Source organism: Cimex lectularius, unplaced genomic scaffold (assembly GCF_000648675.2).
Source record: "Cimex lectularius strain Harlan isolate CLEC.00 unplaced genomic scaffold, Clec_2.1 scaffold130, whole genome shotgun sequence".
In the NCBI taxonomy this organism is placed as follows: domain Eukaryota; kingdom Metazoa; phylum Arthropoda; class Insecta; order Hemiptera; family Cimicidae; genus Cimex; species Cimex lectularius.
This window is the reverse complement of record NW_019392755.1, coordinates 575,404-592,803: the sequence shown is the minus strand read 5'-3', so window position 1 is coordinate 592,803 and position 17,400 is coordinate 575,404. Positions and strand designations below refer to the sequence as shown.

The 17,400-nt window shown below is 35.5% G+C and overlaps 1 protein-coding gene across 2 annotated transcripts in view; it reads right to left on the bottom strand.

The window, feature by feature from the left end:
• LOC106672527 (protein expanded) overlaps positions 1 to 17,400 on the bottom strand; it is a 54,720-nt gene that overhangs the window by 14,404 nt on the left and 22,916 nt on the right. For both annotated transcript variants that reach the window (XM_014404048.2, XM_014404049.2), the window contains exon 4: positions 9,336 to 9,415. In XM_014404048.2, the coding sequence (XP_014259534.1) occupies positions 9,336 to 9,415 (80 nt within the window). The remainder of the gene's footprint in view (positions 1 to 9,335; positions 9,416 to 17,400) is intronic.

The following is a 17,400-nucleotide window of genomic DNA, read 5'->3' as shown; positions in this document are numbered from 1 at the left end:
TGATCATTACCCTTTCAATTGATGTCTTATTTTTTAATTATTTCATATGAAAAGCTATTTAAAAAAATGTGAATAATACATCGGATACTTAATAACCCTAATTAAAAACTAAAGAAAAATTTTTGTACATTTTTCCCACATTCCATACAAGCAAATATATTTATTTCCTTAAAAAACTGAGATCTCTATTCACACGAAACTCAGAAAAGCTAACAACAAATACCAAACAGAATCCTGGATTTTAATAAGCAGAATCCTTCATTGATAGTTACACAATGGATAGTTTGATCCTAAAAATTCCTAAAAATTGGTAGAAATATTTTTATAAGAAATTCACAAAAAGTGTCAAGAATGACATCATATTCGACAAGGAAATACGCGGGAGGAAACAAATCTTCGACAGAATCACGTGAGAGTGAAGAAAGAAGGCTTATTAATGAGAAAAAATGGGTTAACTTTTAAAACATAGATCCATCGAATAAACTTCACAATATGTTCCATTTAACATCGTTGACATTTCAACGATTATGAAAAAACCGTCGGTTTTTAAAAAGAAACCAAGGTTTGGTTGTAATGTTATAATCCACTGTACTTGGTACATATATCTAAAAATTCTTGCATTTCTAACATGATTCTCAACATTCAATGTATAAACAATAGAATTAAGTTTTGCATGAAGAATGCAGTCAATTTTTTGTGATCTAGTTTCTTAGGCATGCTTCGAGATGAAGTCCGTACATATGTGCTATAATAACTTTTAAAAGAAACCAATCTGACCTGATAGTAACGTGTGCCAAGTAATTATGGATAATTTATTTTTCTACGAAATAGAAACTGAACCATTTGTGAAGAACATTCATCACAGCAGAACCGTGCAAATGCGAGGATGTCGTTAAAATTGAGATTTTATCGGTCAGTTGCCGTTCCGCGGTCGTTTCCGAGAAATAGTCGTACATATCACTCGTTATGCTCTGGTGCCAACAGGTCATAAATAGCTGATCGCTGAACTTAATTTCACAATGTTAATCTTGTTGTGTGGGTGGTCCAAAGCAATTTACGAGCTGTTTATTCCAGCTTGGAAAACATAAAGAATGAGCTATCTGAAACAGTGGAATTTCAAGAACATCAGCCTTACAAGATCCATAAATAGGGATCCTACGGATGAGAGAGATTATCCTGAAAGCTTCTGCTTTAAACGTACCGAAAAGGAGATAGGACCCCGATGGTAAATCGGTTCAACCGGATTACGAGGGAATCAATACCTCCAGTTTAAATGGGTAACTGCTAATACGAATGATGTTAGTGCTGGTTGTGGCACACCGGTTTGACGGAAGAACCTCCGGGAGAGGGGGCCCGGAGGAATGTCGAACGTCCGAGGATCGGGAAGGGGAGACGGATGGACCGCTAGGGACAACAATAGGGCCTCCTGACGTCAGGAGCCACGTGGCCTTCCACGGACATTCCAGGACCAGAGGAGTCAAGGACACCCCGGGTTAATTATCCAGACGAAATCGTTTTTTGGAGTTTGCAGAGGTGGGAGCTTAACCTATTTAACCCCTTCCAGTCGTCTCACCCTCGTTTCTTACTCGGCGATTATTATGTAATAGAGGTCGTCGGCGCCTGATTGATCCACGGACGCCTGATTGATCCCGGGCGCCTACAGGAAAGAAATCGCGCATATTCGGGAGCCGGAATCGTCGGCTTGGAGCCACATAACTGGACCGGTGCTGGATTCCTACTAGGAGATAGACAAAACGTCCGTCTCCGACCCAACTACTATGTTTACGACTGGGTAAAACGTTCCCGTAAACTACTTTGTACCGACAACCTGGAACCGGCAGAAACAAAGCCCTTTCATTTTATAATTATTTCATCGTTTCTCCGCGCCGTGAAACATCAAAACAGGAAGTCAAAAACCAGCATGCCAGTCCGTATTTCAATTATAAAATCGTCCCTTTCGTTGGTTATTCACAACTTTCAAATTTGTTAAGACTAAATTGTCGGTGTTTACTACGTCGCACGGAACTTATCAGACAGAATCGTCTTATCAGACGAAATTACGATTTGCTAGGCAAATATATTTGCTCAGACGCGGGTCCACGAGATATATCCCAATATAAAACTTATAAAAATAGTCCTTGATTGAATTTTAAAAATTATTGTTTTACAATCAATTTTCATCCAATATTATTAGTATTACATGTATGTATTAATATTACCTAAACTCATTTTGAAACTAAAAGCCGTTAGGTGGTACTTTCTTCAGCCAGCTCAGAAACCATTTGTTTAACACGATATTTAAATATGATTATAATTGTTTTATTATTAATTAAAAATTTCCATATATTAAATTCTGATTTTTTTTAAAAAGAATAGAGCTGTTAAAAAAATTATTAAATGAATTCCTAGCTCGATTCGAAGAAGGAAATCCGAAGAGCAATTTTATAATTTCTTTCATAGTTCGTTGAACATAGTAATAGACGAGGGGGCATAGTAATGAGATTAACCAACAAAACCGCCATTATCTGATGCAATTCCAGCCAAGGCAAATCCCAATTAAGCCGTGTATCCGGAAGCAAATGGGCATGCTCGTCACAGGAAAAAATGCGAGAATCGAGAAAAGGTCGACTTTTTCGTACTAAGTAGGTCCCCGGACACCATACTTACGTTGGTACGTGTTCAATGGCAAGGAGTTTAACGGTGCCACACGTGGAAAGAACGCGTGATCCAGAACGCCTTCGGGCCTTGTCAAAACAGCCGGCCTTGCCGTCCATCGTGCCTTCTTCCCGATGGCATTATTTTTACAGCTTTTAAGATTTTTACCAGTGCTCGTATCCTAGGACGGCTTCCACGCTGGAACGTCACCCTGAAGTCACTTCTTTCCTCCGATTCTTTTAAGGATGTCATAACATCAACTGAACTTCCTCCCCGAAAGGATAAGGATTAAAATTGCATTTTCACTATGCCCCTACTGTTCAGCCAAACTCAACAATAAAAACCAAACAGTTAACTAAGTTGAACTAAGAAATCAAATGCATTCAGATCTAATTAGCCAATCATTGTGACTATCATTTCATAAATGCCAGCCATTTGCTTGAAAAAATCGTTCAATAGAGTCGTCAATCTTTTATCAATTGAAAAATGTTAATTGGTCAAGCGGACCACGAAATTAGTGAATTTAATGAATTTAAATGAAGTATACTTCACTAATGCTCTCCGTGGCCATTTCATTTGTCGTCGAGAATCCAATCCGATTACAAGACATTTGAAAAATGGCAAAAAGGAGGGAAAATTCCAAAGGCGGGGTTGAGATGGGAAGATCGAGGTCACGATAGCTCAAGTGGTAGAGCAGCGGCGTATCTAGCCGAAGATCGTGGGTTCGAATCCCGCTCGTCCCATTGACTTTTTTATCTCAACTAAAAACTTTAATTAATTGTAATATATTAATTGGTCAAGCGGACCACGAAATTAGTGAATTAAAGCTGATAATAATCGCATAAGATGATACCCGGAATATATGTTACAATGTAATTAATTGCCACTACTTTTTAAAAACAAGTAACATATCGAGTTCCTCACTGAAGATGGTGTAAGCCGAAACGCGTTTGAGGGTCGTTCGAGAGTAGAAAAATCAAAAAGATGTTACCAACTCGCACACAAACTCCATCATTATTTAATTATAAATATCAATGATTATTCGGAAATTGTGAGATGTTGTCTAGTGTGACGTAGGTTTTAGAAAAACATTTTCTTTATCGTGCCAACGTTTCGATCTTTATTGAGATCATCTTCGAGCTCAGAGTGTTTGTTTTCTGTGTAATTGTTTTGTTTTTGTGCGATTCAAGCTGTATAATATTAAATCTTTATAAACTTGGGCCTATTTTAACGATTATAAAATTAAGAACACAACTTTTTCCATTTAAATCCTTAATTCTTTATCCAGTTAACCAGTTGGTTTCATACGGCGAAATAGACTACAGATCACTAGGAGATATCTAACGTCTTGACGTTTCCCATATCCCAAGGTTCAATGAATAATTTATCATTGTAGCAATTAGCCATGTTAAAAATGCCGGAACCAATTTTTTTTAAATAATAGCACACAGAATCGGAGGATTCGGTCACTGACTTGTAGGTCTAACGATTAAAAGACTAGGTGGATGGACAAAGAAAATGTGCATCGTAACTATCTTTTTATAACGGGAAATTCAATCTGTAAATTCTTCATTGTTGCAATAAAAAAATGGAATAATGGTCTGGTCTACTTCGGTGGAATAGGTTGAAATATTTAAAAAAGACCCCGGCTTGAACGTTTTGCACCCGGGCCACTTTAAAAGCATACATTTTAGGAATTTCTCCCCGCCAATTGCCGTATTGGCATTCCAGCCGTCTTAAGGGTAAAAAAATCGAAATTTCTCCCGCGTCCCGATCAAGGACCGCGTACAACAGCATTCCAGAGCTAAAATCGATAGCTTTCTCTTAGCGCGGCGTTTCACTCGTTCATAGTCAGGGCCGACACCTCGCAACTCGCTCCACCGAGACAATCTTTGTTATTAGGGATGGTTAGGTTTATTACTTTTGACTTTATTTATTATTGTATATTTATTATTGCGTTTATTTTCTACTTGACCGATCTCCAGCCGATCATCATGTCAACCAGCCCTGACATACTTCGAGCATCGCGACGAATACATTAGTTGATTTTTATAACGAAGAAAACAATAAATATTCTAAGATGTCCAAAGTGTGATATCTCAACCGATGGTTTATGCATTCAACGTGTTTTCGGTTTATTTATTTCAGGTTGTAAACTTGTTCTGTTGAATTTGTAAATCAAGCTTTTTAAAACATGATGAATTAAGGAAATACAAACATGCAACATGCCATCTACTAGTTTTTTCATATTAATTCCAGAATCCAATCTGACTAGGTTTTGGTTGGTTTTAGTTAGCTTAGGTACTAGACATACCACTCCGTAACATACCCGAATTTTGAGCAAACACGGTTAATTATTAAAAAAAAATTTTTTTTTGGCTTTTTGTAAAAATATTATGAATATAAACAAAAAAAACTAACTGAGTTTACCATTTAACATTTTAGTAAATAACATTTTTTTTTATAAATTTTGTTCCAGCAAAAAATTAACTTTGATATTCCAAAATGCCTTTTTTGTTTAGTATATAGTTGTTGTTTTTATTCGATTTGTTATTTTCTTTTCAAAATATTTTGATTAATTTCTGTCATAATAAGTTTTAATAATTGTAATTTAAATCGATTACCCCACAAAAATCGGAGTTTCACCAAACTTTTTATCTCGTATTTTAAGGCTAACTGCATTTAAAAACTCTCAACCGTTGTCTTTATCAAAAGTTATAATGAAAGTAATATTCCATTTTTTTATTTACAACTGCTAATTATTTACATTCATACCAGCTAATGCTCTTCTGTTTACAATAAAATTCTGTCTTCTGTATATGTTGTATAATAAACAATTGTGAACGTTTTACAAAATAACTTTTTCATTTCAACCAAGTCCTTATATAAAAAGATTAATTGAAAGAAGTAATTTGGACAATCAGACCACTAAATATAATGCTTTCTAAAAAGATAGTTCCTACTCACAGTAAGTTGTTTTGTAACGATCCGGATTTCGAGCATTTTAGCTCATCATCAGGTTGTGGAAGTCCTTCAACCTGACGATGAGCTAAAAGGCTCGAAATCCGGTTTGTTGCAAAACAACTTACTGTGAGTAGGAACTATCTTTTTAAAAAGGATTGAACACCACACTCACTCCATCATTTATCATTTCCACTAAATATAATGGTTTTACAATATGTAGATTTTAAATCGTGTGACTAGGTTTAGAGAAAACATCAATTTCTCTATAGGATAACCGAGCTAGTAAGCCTCCTTAATTATTGTTTACGCCATGGTCAGAAGTACCACCGAGTTCCACCGAGCTTTTTATCACATTTTGTAGGCGATATCTAGAACTAACTTTGTTTAAAAGTAATCTCAACCAGATCTGCCTCACATCTAAAGTTTTTTGAAAAAATTGTCCACTTTAGTTCACAACCGCTTTTTAGATGAAACTGCAATATTCTTTTCATAAAATCGTCTGACACGGGGTTGATCTACTTAAGATTTTTTGACCGCAGTTAGCCCAAAATGTCATCTACAAAATGGGCTAAAAAACTCGGTGGTATTTTTGAACAAAAGATTTGTTCACCAATTTTGCCACACATATACATCAAGCAAAATTGTATTGTAAACTAAAAAAGTATGAATGATAACATATAGCGGTTGTAAACAAAAATTAGAAAACTCTTTTCATTAAATTTTGATACGTGACAGATCTGGTTGAGATTTTTTAAACGTAGTTAGTCCAAGATATCGCCTATGTAATGAGATAAAAAGCTCAGTGAAAATCAGGAGTACTTTTGAGTAATCCATTTAATGTACTGTCATAAAAATTTATTATGAAAGAAATTTAATAACAAATTGAAAAAAAAACTGTCCTAAATATTTTGAGATACCAACGTTATTTTCGCCGAAACAAAATTTAAAAGTAAACATATAGCCCTGAGATATAGGTAGCCCTAATATTGCTACCTAAAGAATAAACTTTGCTAGCAATTGACGGTTTTAATAGACGGTTCGATTTTGTCTATATCCTCTAATATCGGCCCCTGTGAGTCGGTGTCTAATGACTCTAAATATCTTTTTTTTTTAATGTCGGTCAACAGTTAGATCCTGCTTTATAGCTTTCGTTCCTCAGAAGCGTTCACGCTCTTAATAACCTGATAGACATAGAGCCCCTTATTGAATGAGCAACTATACGTCCTATAGTTATAGTTAACAAACAGGGGTAACATGTTAATTTACATAAAATTCCTTAATTATTTTGAAATCGACAAATTCCAAAATAGGTCGTGTTTCCTTTAGCCGGAAAAATGAATGAGTCGAGGAACAATTAAAGACTTTTTCACTAGCGAGGTTCTGATTCGGAGCGGCTGGAGGTTCATTAAATTGAACTGGAGCCAATTTGTTACTGTATCTTCATCGGAGATTGCATCACTCTTACCAGCACAACAGGTTGGTATTTAAAACATCCCGGTCCTGGTGGGAGTGGGCAGAAATTCCGAACGTTTCAACGTTTTAGGCGGGAAAGGCTATGGAGCAAGCACGGGAAGGGTCCCTGCAAACCTGTATTCCTCTCCAACAATCCCAGTCATGCCGTAATCGGCCGATGATAGTATTTTCATAAAAGCAAGTTTAAATAAATCAAAAATCGGCAATCTGCAAAGGCCAGCAAATCAGGTTGTTAACGCTTCAATCAGAAAATCCAAGGAGTTGTCGATTTGGATTCCCTACTATGTTAAAGAATACTGAAATAAAATACTGAAAATGCTATTTATATAGAACATTTTCTTTTATCCAATAGTAGTGAGAAAAATAAAATAAAAAATAAATCGTAACAAATTACGATTGCTTAATCATGAAACCGCCTTTGGTTAGAATGAAACATTCAGACACTTCAGACCCCATTACATTTTCTTTTATTAGGTATTATTAATAATTTTTTGTTTTCATCGAACAGATTAAATAAACAATAAAACAACGAAAAATGCCAATTTTATAGTGAAATATTTTAACAATTAATTACAAATGATGAAACAAAACTATATTCCATGAGTTGTCTTCAGAAGACCACAACAACAACAATTATTTTCTAATGCCATAGCAATCTAACAGATTATTGAAGGTATCTGAAAGAAAGTTAATTAACTTACAATTAACTAACATTAATTAACTCGAACGTTCTTACATGAGAGAGAGAGAGTGAGAGCGAGAGAGAGGGAGAGAGGGAGAGAGAGAGCGAGAGAGAGGGAGTGAGGGAGAGAGGGGGTGAGAGAGAGAGGAGAGAGGAGAGAGAGAGAGAGAGAGAGAGAGAGAGAGAGAGAGGGAGGGAGAGAGAGAGGGACAGGAGAGAGTGAGAGAGAGAGAATTACACAAATACAGATTGTGAGAGAACGAGGCAGAGAAAAAAGTTACAATATAATAACATAACTATACACAATAAGAAAGAAGAAGAATAGCAAAAAATGAAGAAAAGCATAATATTATACAGATTTTTCATTTGGTATAATTTTCCCTCTTTCCCATATTGTTTATTATTATTGTTGGAACTTTGCGATATAATATTATCAAAATCCATTTATATTTAGGCTAGAATTTAAAATTCAAGAATTCTGCGGTGGCATAAAAAGTAAGAATATTTAAAAGAGTTTTTCGGCAGCNGAGAGAGAGAGAGAGAGAGAGAGAGAGAGAGAGAGAGAGAGAGAGAGAGAGAGAGAGCACCTTGCATCGTTCTTTAGCCCTTTCAGTTAATAATAACTGCCGAATTTTGATTCTCGCGACCTCCCGTGTGTTGAAATTAAACCGGATTAGAAAAAACGTCAGTTCTGACAGATGGAAAAATTGGATTTCGATCGAATTCCGGCCGTTTAGCGGCGTAGATGACCGGAACCGCTTTCTGCTTTGTCCCGCTTTGTAGTAATCGGGGCTATCGGCATGAAGCACACGACTTGGCGCATTGGCGTACCGCAAATAATTGGTTGACAAAAATTGCTTTAAAAAATATGAGGCAGTATAATAGCCGTCGAAATTTGAAAATGGCTATTCTGCAGTAAAAGCGGAAATCGGACCTCAAATTTTATCATGGATATTTGCACATAATACTGAATAGAATGATTTTTAGATAATGTTTTCTGTGGGAAAGTATGAATATGCTATATAAAAACTGTTTGTCAGCCCATTAAGCTCATTCAAAGTTATAATATCAATCTTTTTGTTCACGTTTGTTGTTTTTATCTAAGTTGTATTGTTTGTTGGTTTATAGACAATTGCAACGGCAAATTGGAAGAACGTTTGTTAGACTTTGGAAAGATATGATCGATCAATTATTCCCTTGTATTATCCCGTCACCGAGATTTTTTTCGGTGAATAATTATTGACTTATCTTTACTTTAAATAGCTATACTTTTGAAACAAGTAAAAAGAAGAATATTTAATATGTAGATGAAAACTGAAAGACCTCCAGAATGAAAAATGAATAATGGCGAGAGGGCGAGTTGTGGAAATCGGAGCAACTGGTTCGCGCTTTTTACGTCCTAGGACTTCAAGCCCAAACCTGATTTCATTCACAATTCTTTGCTCACACCTGGCGACGGATACGAGTTCTGCTGGCTCATTGAAACGAACTTGGAGGGGCGAAGAAGAGGACAAACTGGCATAAAACAGCTTTTTGCGACGAAAGTCCGCCTTTTACTTACGTTAGACGACGACGAACGCCAGCTTTTCGGCGCATACTTGGATAACTTGTAGTCCGGCTCCACGAATATGTATTCTCCTTCTGAAACAGAAATATTACCAAGATGAAAAATCAACTGTCATGCTGCTTTAACGAAATAAAGCATCAGCTCTTTTGAGGGTGAAAAAGTTGCCAGATACGTTATTTTCAATCCCTATCCTTGCATAAAAGAATTCGCAAACAAGCAGTTCCTCTTTGATTACTCCGCACAAATGTTAACTACCTTATTTAGCCTAAACAGATTTACTACACACCAAAACAATAATTTCATTAAGCGTAAATTTGAACAGTTATTCCATCATTGATCATTATTTATATATGTACAATTTCCAGACAATTTGCTAAATAATAAAAACAATTCTATAGCACGAATAGTTTGATTCCATAGCTATATTAACATAATATTTTAATCATTAACAATTTTTGTAATTAAATTTTTATATCGAATGTCTATCGATAGAAGCCTATTAGTATAGATTGTCACAGAAATGTTTGTATAATTTATGCACGATTTACCTTGGCCGTATCATGATAAACATTTGGACTTGATTGCACTTACGATAGACGTGGAGTGTATAATTATTCAACGGAAAAATATATTACGACAATTAAAATTAAAAAATAATTTTAACAAGTTCAACAAGTGACAAATGGTAATTAGAAAGGAAAATATTTGTACATAGCACACACCAATTAAAAGTGATGAAATGCTAACAGTTATAAAATATCCGAAATATTGGAACGCGTTGGCAGTTACGCTGATTGTAATTTTTAAGTAAACCACGGGAAAAGGTTCACTGATATAAAATGAAGATTTGATTTAAAACCATTAATCATCGTTCACGCTTCAAACTTCAAAAGTGTTGATGTAAAATTTAAAGTAACCTTGAAAAGATGAGCGCAGATCACTCAGAGTACAGCTAATGGGTTGTAAAATCAAGAAAATTTTGGCAGGTCGTACCTTGGATATTTTACAGTCAATTGTGTGCAGTGGATAATTTAAGCACGTACTATAAGCAAATTCAAGGCGAACATCGATAAAGTTGGTTGGGTTATGCAATTTCGCGGGGTCAGACGATACTTATGTGTACGAGCATTCTAATAATGATAACCTGTTAATCGATAAATTGCTAAACTAGAATCCAATTACTTAAGTATAAATTTTCCACGCCAATACGTGTTCTTGAACATTTCAGGGATAAAAATTTGAACGTTGGCAGCCACCGGGACATCATGGATAAGAGACCAGAAGAGGTTCATCGCTAGAAAACCTTTCAAAAGGCATGTTGTACGAATTCATAACATCATATTAGTAAAAATTAGTAAAATGAGTGCATTTATTTGTAACATGTGTGTGCTTGATAATATTTTTCGTAGGGCCTTCTAGAGTTATCATTACATGATTACAATTTTTCCATGTTCAGACGGTGGATCGTGTTACAGTTGAGCGTACGCAATCGGTGGATCAAGACCGATGGCCATCCTCTCGTGTGCGAAAGGAAGCAAAATTAATTGCTCTCTTACGGAATGATCTTGCAAACAGGTCAATACAACAGTCTGTTCAAGTGATTAAAATTGTTTGTTTAAAGCCGGGTCGTATCGTACGATTCAATTTCGCCCCCCAGCTTTCTTAATTACAGTAGCCGGCATAAGAACGTCCAAAAAAGTAATATACATAAATCTCTAATAACCGAGTAGAACTAAAAGGTAATAATCTTTTGTTTCCTTTAGACCGCTGATTTATTTCCACCGGGGGGCCTGGTCCATTTAACCCCTCGTTGCTTACAAGTTAAAGAGGTTTCTCAAAATAATTTATTGATGGTATTAGCCGGAGGGCAATTATAAAAAGTCGAGGTAGGTGTTTGTGAGTGGTTAATGACTAGGTAAGAGCTACCTGGATACGCGAGGGGGCCAAAACAAAAATCCCATATATAAAGGAGAGTGGATAAAGATAAGGAATGATAGGTGGAGGAGGGGACAGGCTGAGAGACCGCATTCCAGAGACTCTGGCATTCCACCGTCCTAAAAACATCAACGGCGATCCCTTGGAGAAGATCATCGAAAAAGAAGAAGAAAGAGAATGAAAAAAAAGGCAGGGGAAATTAGGCGAGTTACTATTAAAATAGAGAAAACCATGAAAAAAAGGCTTTTTAAAAGCTATTGTTCACGAAGAAAACGTCTTTATACCCTAGCCGCTTTTCATTTTGTTCTTAAGAGGAATTCTTCGCTCTTTTCTTCCCACAAGGGGAACTTTCTTATCACAAGACTATCATACGGCAAAAATGCGTTTGGAGAATTTAGAAGGGAAAATTGGGAATAATTTATCTTTCAGATAGAACCACGATGTCTCTTGCAAAGCATGCCAGGCATACTTTCTTAACCCGGCGTTACAGTCGCCGGGTTGATATTTAGAAAGGAAAATATTTTAGTTTGTTTCTCCAGATCGAGAAAGCTGTGAACGGGCCAACTATAACTTCCCAACAATCGGATAAAATCCTGATTTTATATTTATGACACTTTTTCCTATCTGCTGCGATTGTGATTTCGAAATCTATTTATATACAACCTGGATTAAATATTTTAATGTTGCATTACCTCTAGAGATTATATTTACAGTTTATTAATTTATTATTTTAACATCACCCAGAATATCTTATCTAGGTATTATAAACGGAAAAAAACCCTTTGTTACAGAATTTCACTGAAAAAGGAAGTAATTTCAACAAACATTTGTTTAAATAATATGAACTAATATATGCTCCAGGGACATATCAGTTTGCATTTGTCTTCATTCACATAAACTGCTTATAAAAATATATGTTTTTTAGTTTAAGTAGCCATAGTAATAAAGGCAAGAAACACCTTAGTGATTCCATAAATAAAAACACTATCAAAAGCCTTCCGGTACCAACAGGCAGAAATAATTAACTTTTGATGCGCCTTAACTGAGCATGAAACATCCCAATCTCTTACAACCGCAGATTATTAACCATTGACGGGTAATAACCACGTATCCGATCCAATAAACAACCGAAGGTTATTCAATCAACAATATTTGAAAATATCAAGTTCTGCGTAATATTAAAATTTGGAAGAAACGGTTAAAGACGAGCAATAAAATTAGATTGTGATTAATATGAAGTAATAAATATCGCGGTGAATACATTTCTAATATCAAGCTTCAAAAAAATTATAAGTACTAGTTAGCTTGAGTGGAAGAATATGTTGCCTAATGCCTAATCGAGATATCAAGTTCACGAAGCATTAGTACATCAAAAACTAAATCAAAGTTTTTTAGTTAGGCCAAAATACCACAGAAGAAAATTCAACATGCGTATACACAATTTAGTGAATTTTTATGTTGATACTATAATAAATCGGAAAGAATCTTTGGCGAATGCTAGAGAATCAAGTAGGTTCACCTTAAACACCTGGACATGGATTGTAAGTTATTTCCATTCACGAATGAACTTAGGGGGCGTCGGTGGCCGCAACGGTTTAGGCGTTGACACCATCACTGTAAGGTAAAGGTCCCGGGTTCGAATCCAGCGGCCCTGCATTCGAACCCTACATACTTACAATTTTTTTTTAAACACCGGCACCCTGAGGATGTAGTGTCCGTTCTTTAACAGAAACGAAATTAAAAGAAATGCTGAACAGTGTAGATAGTTTGAATTTTGTAAATTGTGCAGATTATAGATTATTATACAAAGATTATTCAGTTAATGAATTTAATTATTCATTTTTATCTTACATTAGTGTTTATCACATTAAACATTCTTTCATGTTTTTAGTTTAACTATGTCTTCAATATTTGACGGCAATGTCAGTTCAATATAAATTTTTAATTAAACGTAAGGTCATAAGGTAATTCTTTTTGTATATAATATAACATGACGCTATCTTTTCGTTAGTTTTTTCTGTATTTTTGTCAGTAATTATTATTCACTTTCCGGCTGGCGGATATGCAAGCCGTATATGATTTCATATATTTTTTCTTTTTTTACTACGTAAATTTGTAAATATTCTTAAATAAGGCATCTTATTATTACAATTGTGCCTAAAAGGTTATAACTGACCAACCAATCTTGTCAAACTGGAGCTATTTATTTTATTGAGTTATTTTTCATGCTTTCAACGTAAATCTACTCATCTGCCGCATGGAATTGGATAGTAAGTTGTTTCAATAAGAAAATCCATGGTCCTTCTGACGTCTGGTATTCTTGATATTCTGGAGATCTGCTTTATTTTCTCCAAGAAACAACCTAACATAGTTTTCAAAATGTTATATGAAACAATGTAAATTAAATGTTTCAAATTTAACACGCAACGATTATTTAATACAGTTCTTTGACTCTGGCACTGTCCAGAGCAATTTGACAAAATAATGCGTATGGGAATTTTTCGATATTTTTCGACAATGTCGAGGTGACTATTTTGTTTTATTGTTATTTAACATGTAAAACGTTATGTAAATCATTAACGTTTAGATTTAATATCATTTGACGATGAATGACATGTTGAATTTGTCAAGTCCGAACGGTAAATCCCGCAGGTTAGGTCCGACGCCAGAAATCAATTTGAAGGAGGCGGAAAAGGCTCATTGTAGTCGGCGGGACGACTACCACACGGAATGCGGCTTGAGAACGAGGCAAAGCCCAGTAGCCAGGGCCTTTCTACTCACCTCTATTATTTGTCTTGGCCATGGGTACAGACGGCCTCGAAAACCGCTCAGGAATCCGAAGACTAAGCCCTCTCGGCAGTACACTCAGCCCCAACAACAGGGAACTTCATACCTTTCTGCTTGGCCAGGCGGACCTCGGACTTACAGGCTACCGCGCGCGTTTTGCACTCAATCGCCCATATGGACATCACTTATGCTAAGTGAGCAAATCCTTGCTTCAAAGAAGCATGATTTTGATTTGAAGAAACAGAGGGGAGAAATTCATCAATGCAATATTTTTTGGATTTAAAGTATGAATAATAGTTGTTGTCAAAAACTACGCTAATACTTTAAACTATGATTATTTGAAGATCGTGAAATGCGGTCTGGTATGACATAGGTTTTAGAAAAACATTTTCTCATGGTGCCAACGTTTTGATCTTTATTGAGATCATCTTCAGGTCCTGGTTATAAACATTGTTTCAATTTTACAAAAAATGTTTTCAAACGGTCACTAAACACCACACACTTTAAAATATATTCAATTTGAATCATTTAATGCACATAGTAATTTGTTGCAGTTAGTAGCACAACATAGATAAACGAACGCCTTGACATTTTTATCAAAACTACTTAATGCCAAAACTTAACAAACCGAAAAACTCATTTGATTTTATACTTTTTGTTTCGGCGGGGTGCCGAATTAAAATAATAAATATACAAAAATGAAAAACATAACGGTAAAAATTATAAGGAAACGGAAGGAGAGAGAATAAGGGAACTTCACCTTACGAGTCCGGGAAGGCAGGTGCGGAGGAGATCCAGGACTTCGAGCCCGTATCCCACTGATCCCTATGTTGCTTCGTCGTGGAATACTAAGTTTAAGGAGAAAGAAAGAAAGAGAGAGAGAGAGAGAGAGAGAGAGAGAGAGAGAGAGAGAGAGAGAGAGAGAGAGAGAGAGAGAGATGAGTGGTCGGAAGAGAAACGAGAGAATAGCTCACCCAGAGAACACGTAAAAGCAACTGCCAGAAGAGAACAAATACGAATCTCTTTCGGTCCTGATGGAACGAAAAACCAAAGCTATTTGTACGTTGCTGCGCAAAGTTCATACGAAACTCATAACGTTACGAAAGATACCCCAAGGGACATCTCGGGGGGTTAAATCTTATAATAGTGATCAAAACTGATCATTCCAATTCTGTTATACTGTTCCATAGGGATGATAGATTCAAGATGAGAAAATTTAATAAAAACTTGATGATACCATTTAGCGTAAAACTCAAATAAGTAACTAAATATCCAGATGCTTAAAGGGTTCGAACAATTAATTAATTTAATAATATCTAATGGGCTAGCAAGACAGTAAACATTATTTACTTATGCAGAATTACATTTGATTAATGGCATGTATAATTAATTAAATCGATAACCTCAACAACAATGTTTTATATTTACGTGCTAGCGCGTTTAAAAAATAATAGTAGGTAATCAAATTTTGTCAGTTAAGATTGATTGTTAATATCGTTAATCCAAGCGGGTATAATTAATGTTGCTAGTAAAAAGTTCGATTTTTTCATAAAACCATTTTTGTTATCAAACTAAAATCTACAGCCAATTTGTAAAATATTATAGATTTTGGGCTCATTGTATAGTAGGATATAAACGTATAGAATGTGAAAAAAATGTATTTAGGAAAAGTTTCAAAATTGTCCGCAAAAAACCTATACAGCCTCTTCCGTCAGCTATAGTCCAAAATATTAGGGCAATATGTATTTACTCACTTGAACACTTGAGCACGATCCCCTGTTCTGAATCTTGGAGAAAACCTGTTTGTTTTATTTTATACAGTTTAGCATCCCTTGTATATGTTAATAATGAATGTATTTGTCAATGTGAATGTGTCGAGAGGACGGATCCAAATCAGAATTGCTTGTTTGGCTACACTATTTAAATATTAATTGTTATATTAATTCATATGTGCGGTCATAATTTACCTATTTAATTATTTCAATTAATTATACTTCTTATCTAAAGTCTTGGTTGAGAGGAAAAAGTTAGTGTCACGAGCGGGTCGTGGGTTCGAATCCCGCTCATAACACTAACTTTTCAATCTCCACCAAGTCTTTAGATAAGAAGTATAATTAATTGAAATTATTTTTTATTAAGCTATCACATTTAATGAACTAAGGAAATCATTTCAGTTCTTCGAGACTGTGACAGAGATTCGAGAGAAAAGAGACCTAGATGCTTTTGCCGAAACGTTTAAAATACGTGCACGCTACAGAATTATAAAGCACAAGAAAAACCTTAATTAACAAGATTGAGTAAATGTTTGAAGGGCAGCGTTAATAACATTAAAATGCCTTGTTTTGTAGCAAATTTGTAAATTATCACTTCGCAGAAGTGCAGATGGATACAAATCATAAGCATAGAAACGTCAACAACGAAACGCAATTTGGCATTCAACTCACGCCTGATCATCATGCAGACGTCCGGGCATACATATGTACGTTTCGAACATAAATTAAAACGGGCCAAAGCTGCTCAGCAAATAGATTGCTCGAATTCCTTGTGCAAATCCCGTTTTGAATAGGATGGCAATAAATTCTTTAGATTTATGCGAACAATTAATGCTGAGGGGAGTGGAGAGCCGGGCAACGCGTTGGCGTACCATTTCGGAGGAGTAGAACCCGAGATGGTCGTTCATCCCGACGAGTCTGAAGCACAAACGAATATCAATTCGCCCTCCCCCCTCAAATCGAGAAACTACAGAACTACAAAGGACCAAATCTAAAATTCGTACTAAATCGACTATCAAATTATAACATTTGTAGTTTGTCTGATTGTTTTCGATAATTTATCAATGACTGCAGTAAGTGTAGAAGGTGTCCATTTCAGAAGCCCGAAAAATTAAAAAATACTTGTAATATTTTTTCGTCTAGGTTTAAATGAGTATTTTTTTAAACATTTGTTGTCGGGATACTTCACTTTTCACTATTATTAGTATCGACCACTTTTTCACTTACGATCGCTCTGGATCAAGATATGGTCTTGAAGGAAAGAGCAAATTCAGTTGTTACTCATCAGGGCAAAACATTCTACATACTTAATCCATTATATTTAGTGATCTAGTGACACAATTACTTCTTTCAATTAATTAATCTTTCTATGTAAGGTTTTGGTTGAAATGGAAAAGTTAGTGTCACGAGCGGGATTCGAACCACGACCTTCGGCTCAATACGCCGCAGCTCTAACCACTTGAGCTATCGTGACTCTACATACTGACTTTTTATGTTTTACAGGTGATCTCAAATTTTCTTGAAGAACGACTCAGTCCAAACATTGCTAAAGACTGTCAAACAAA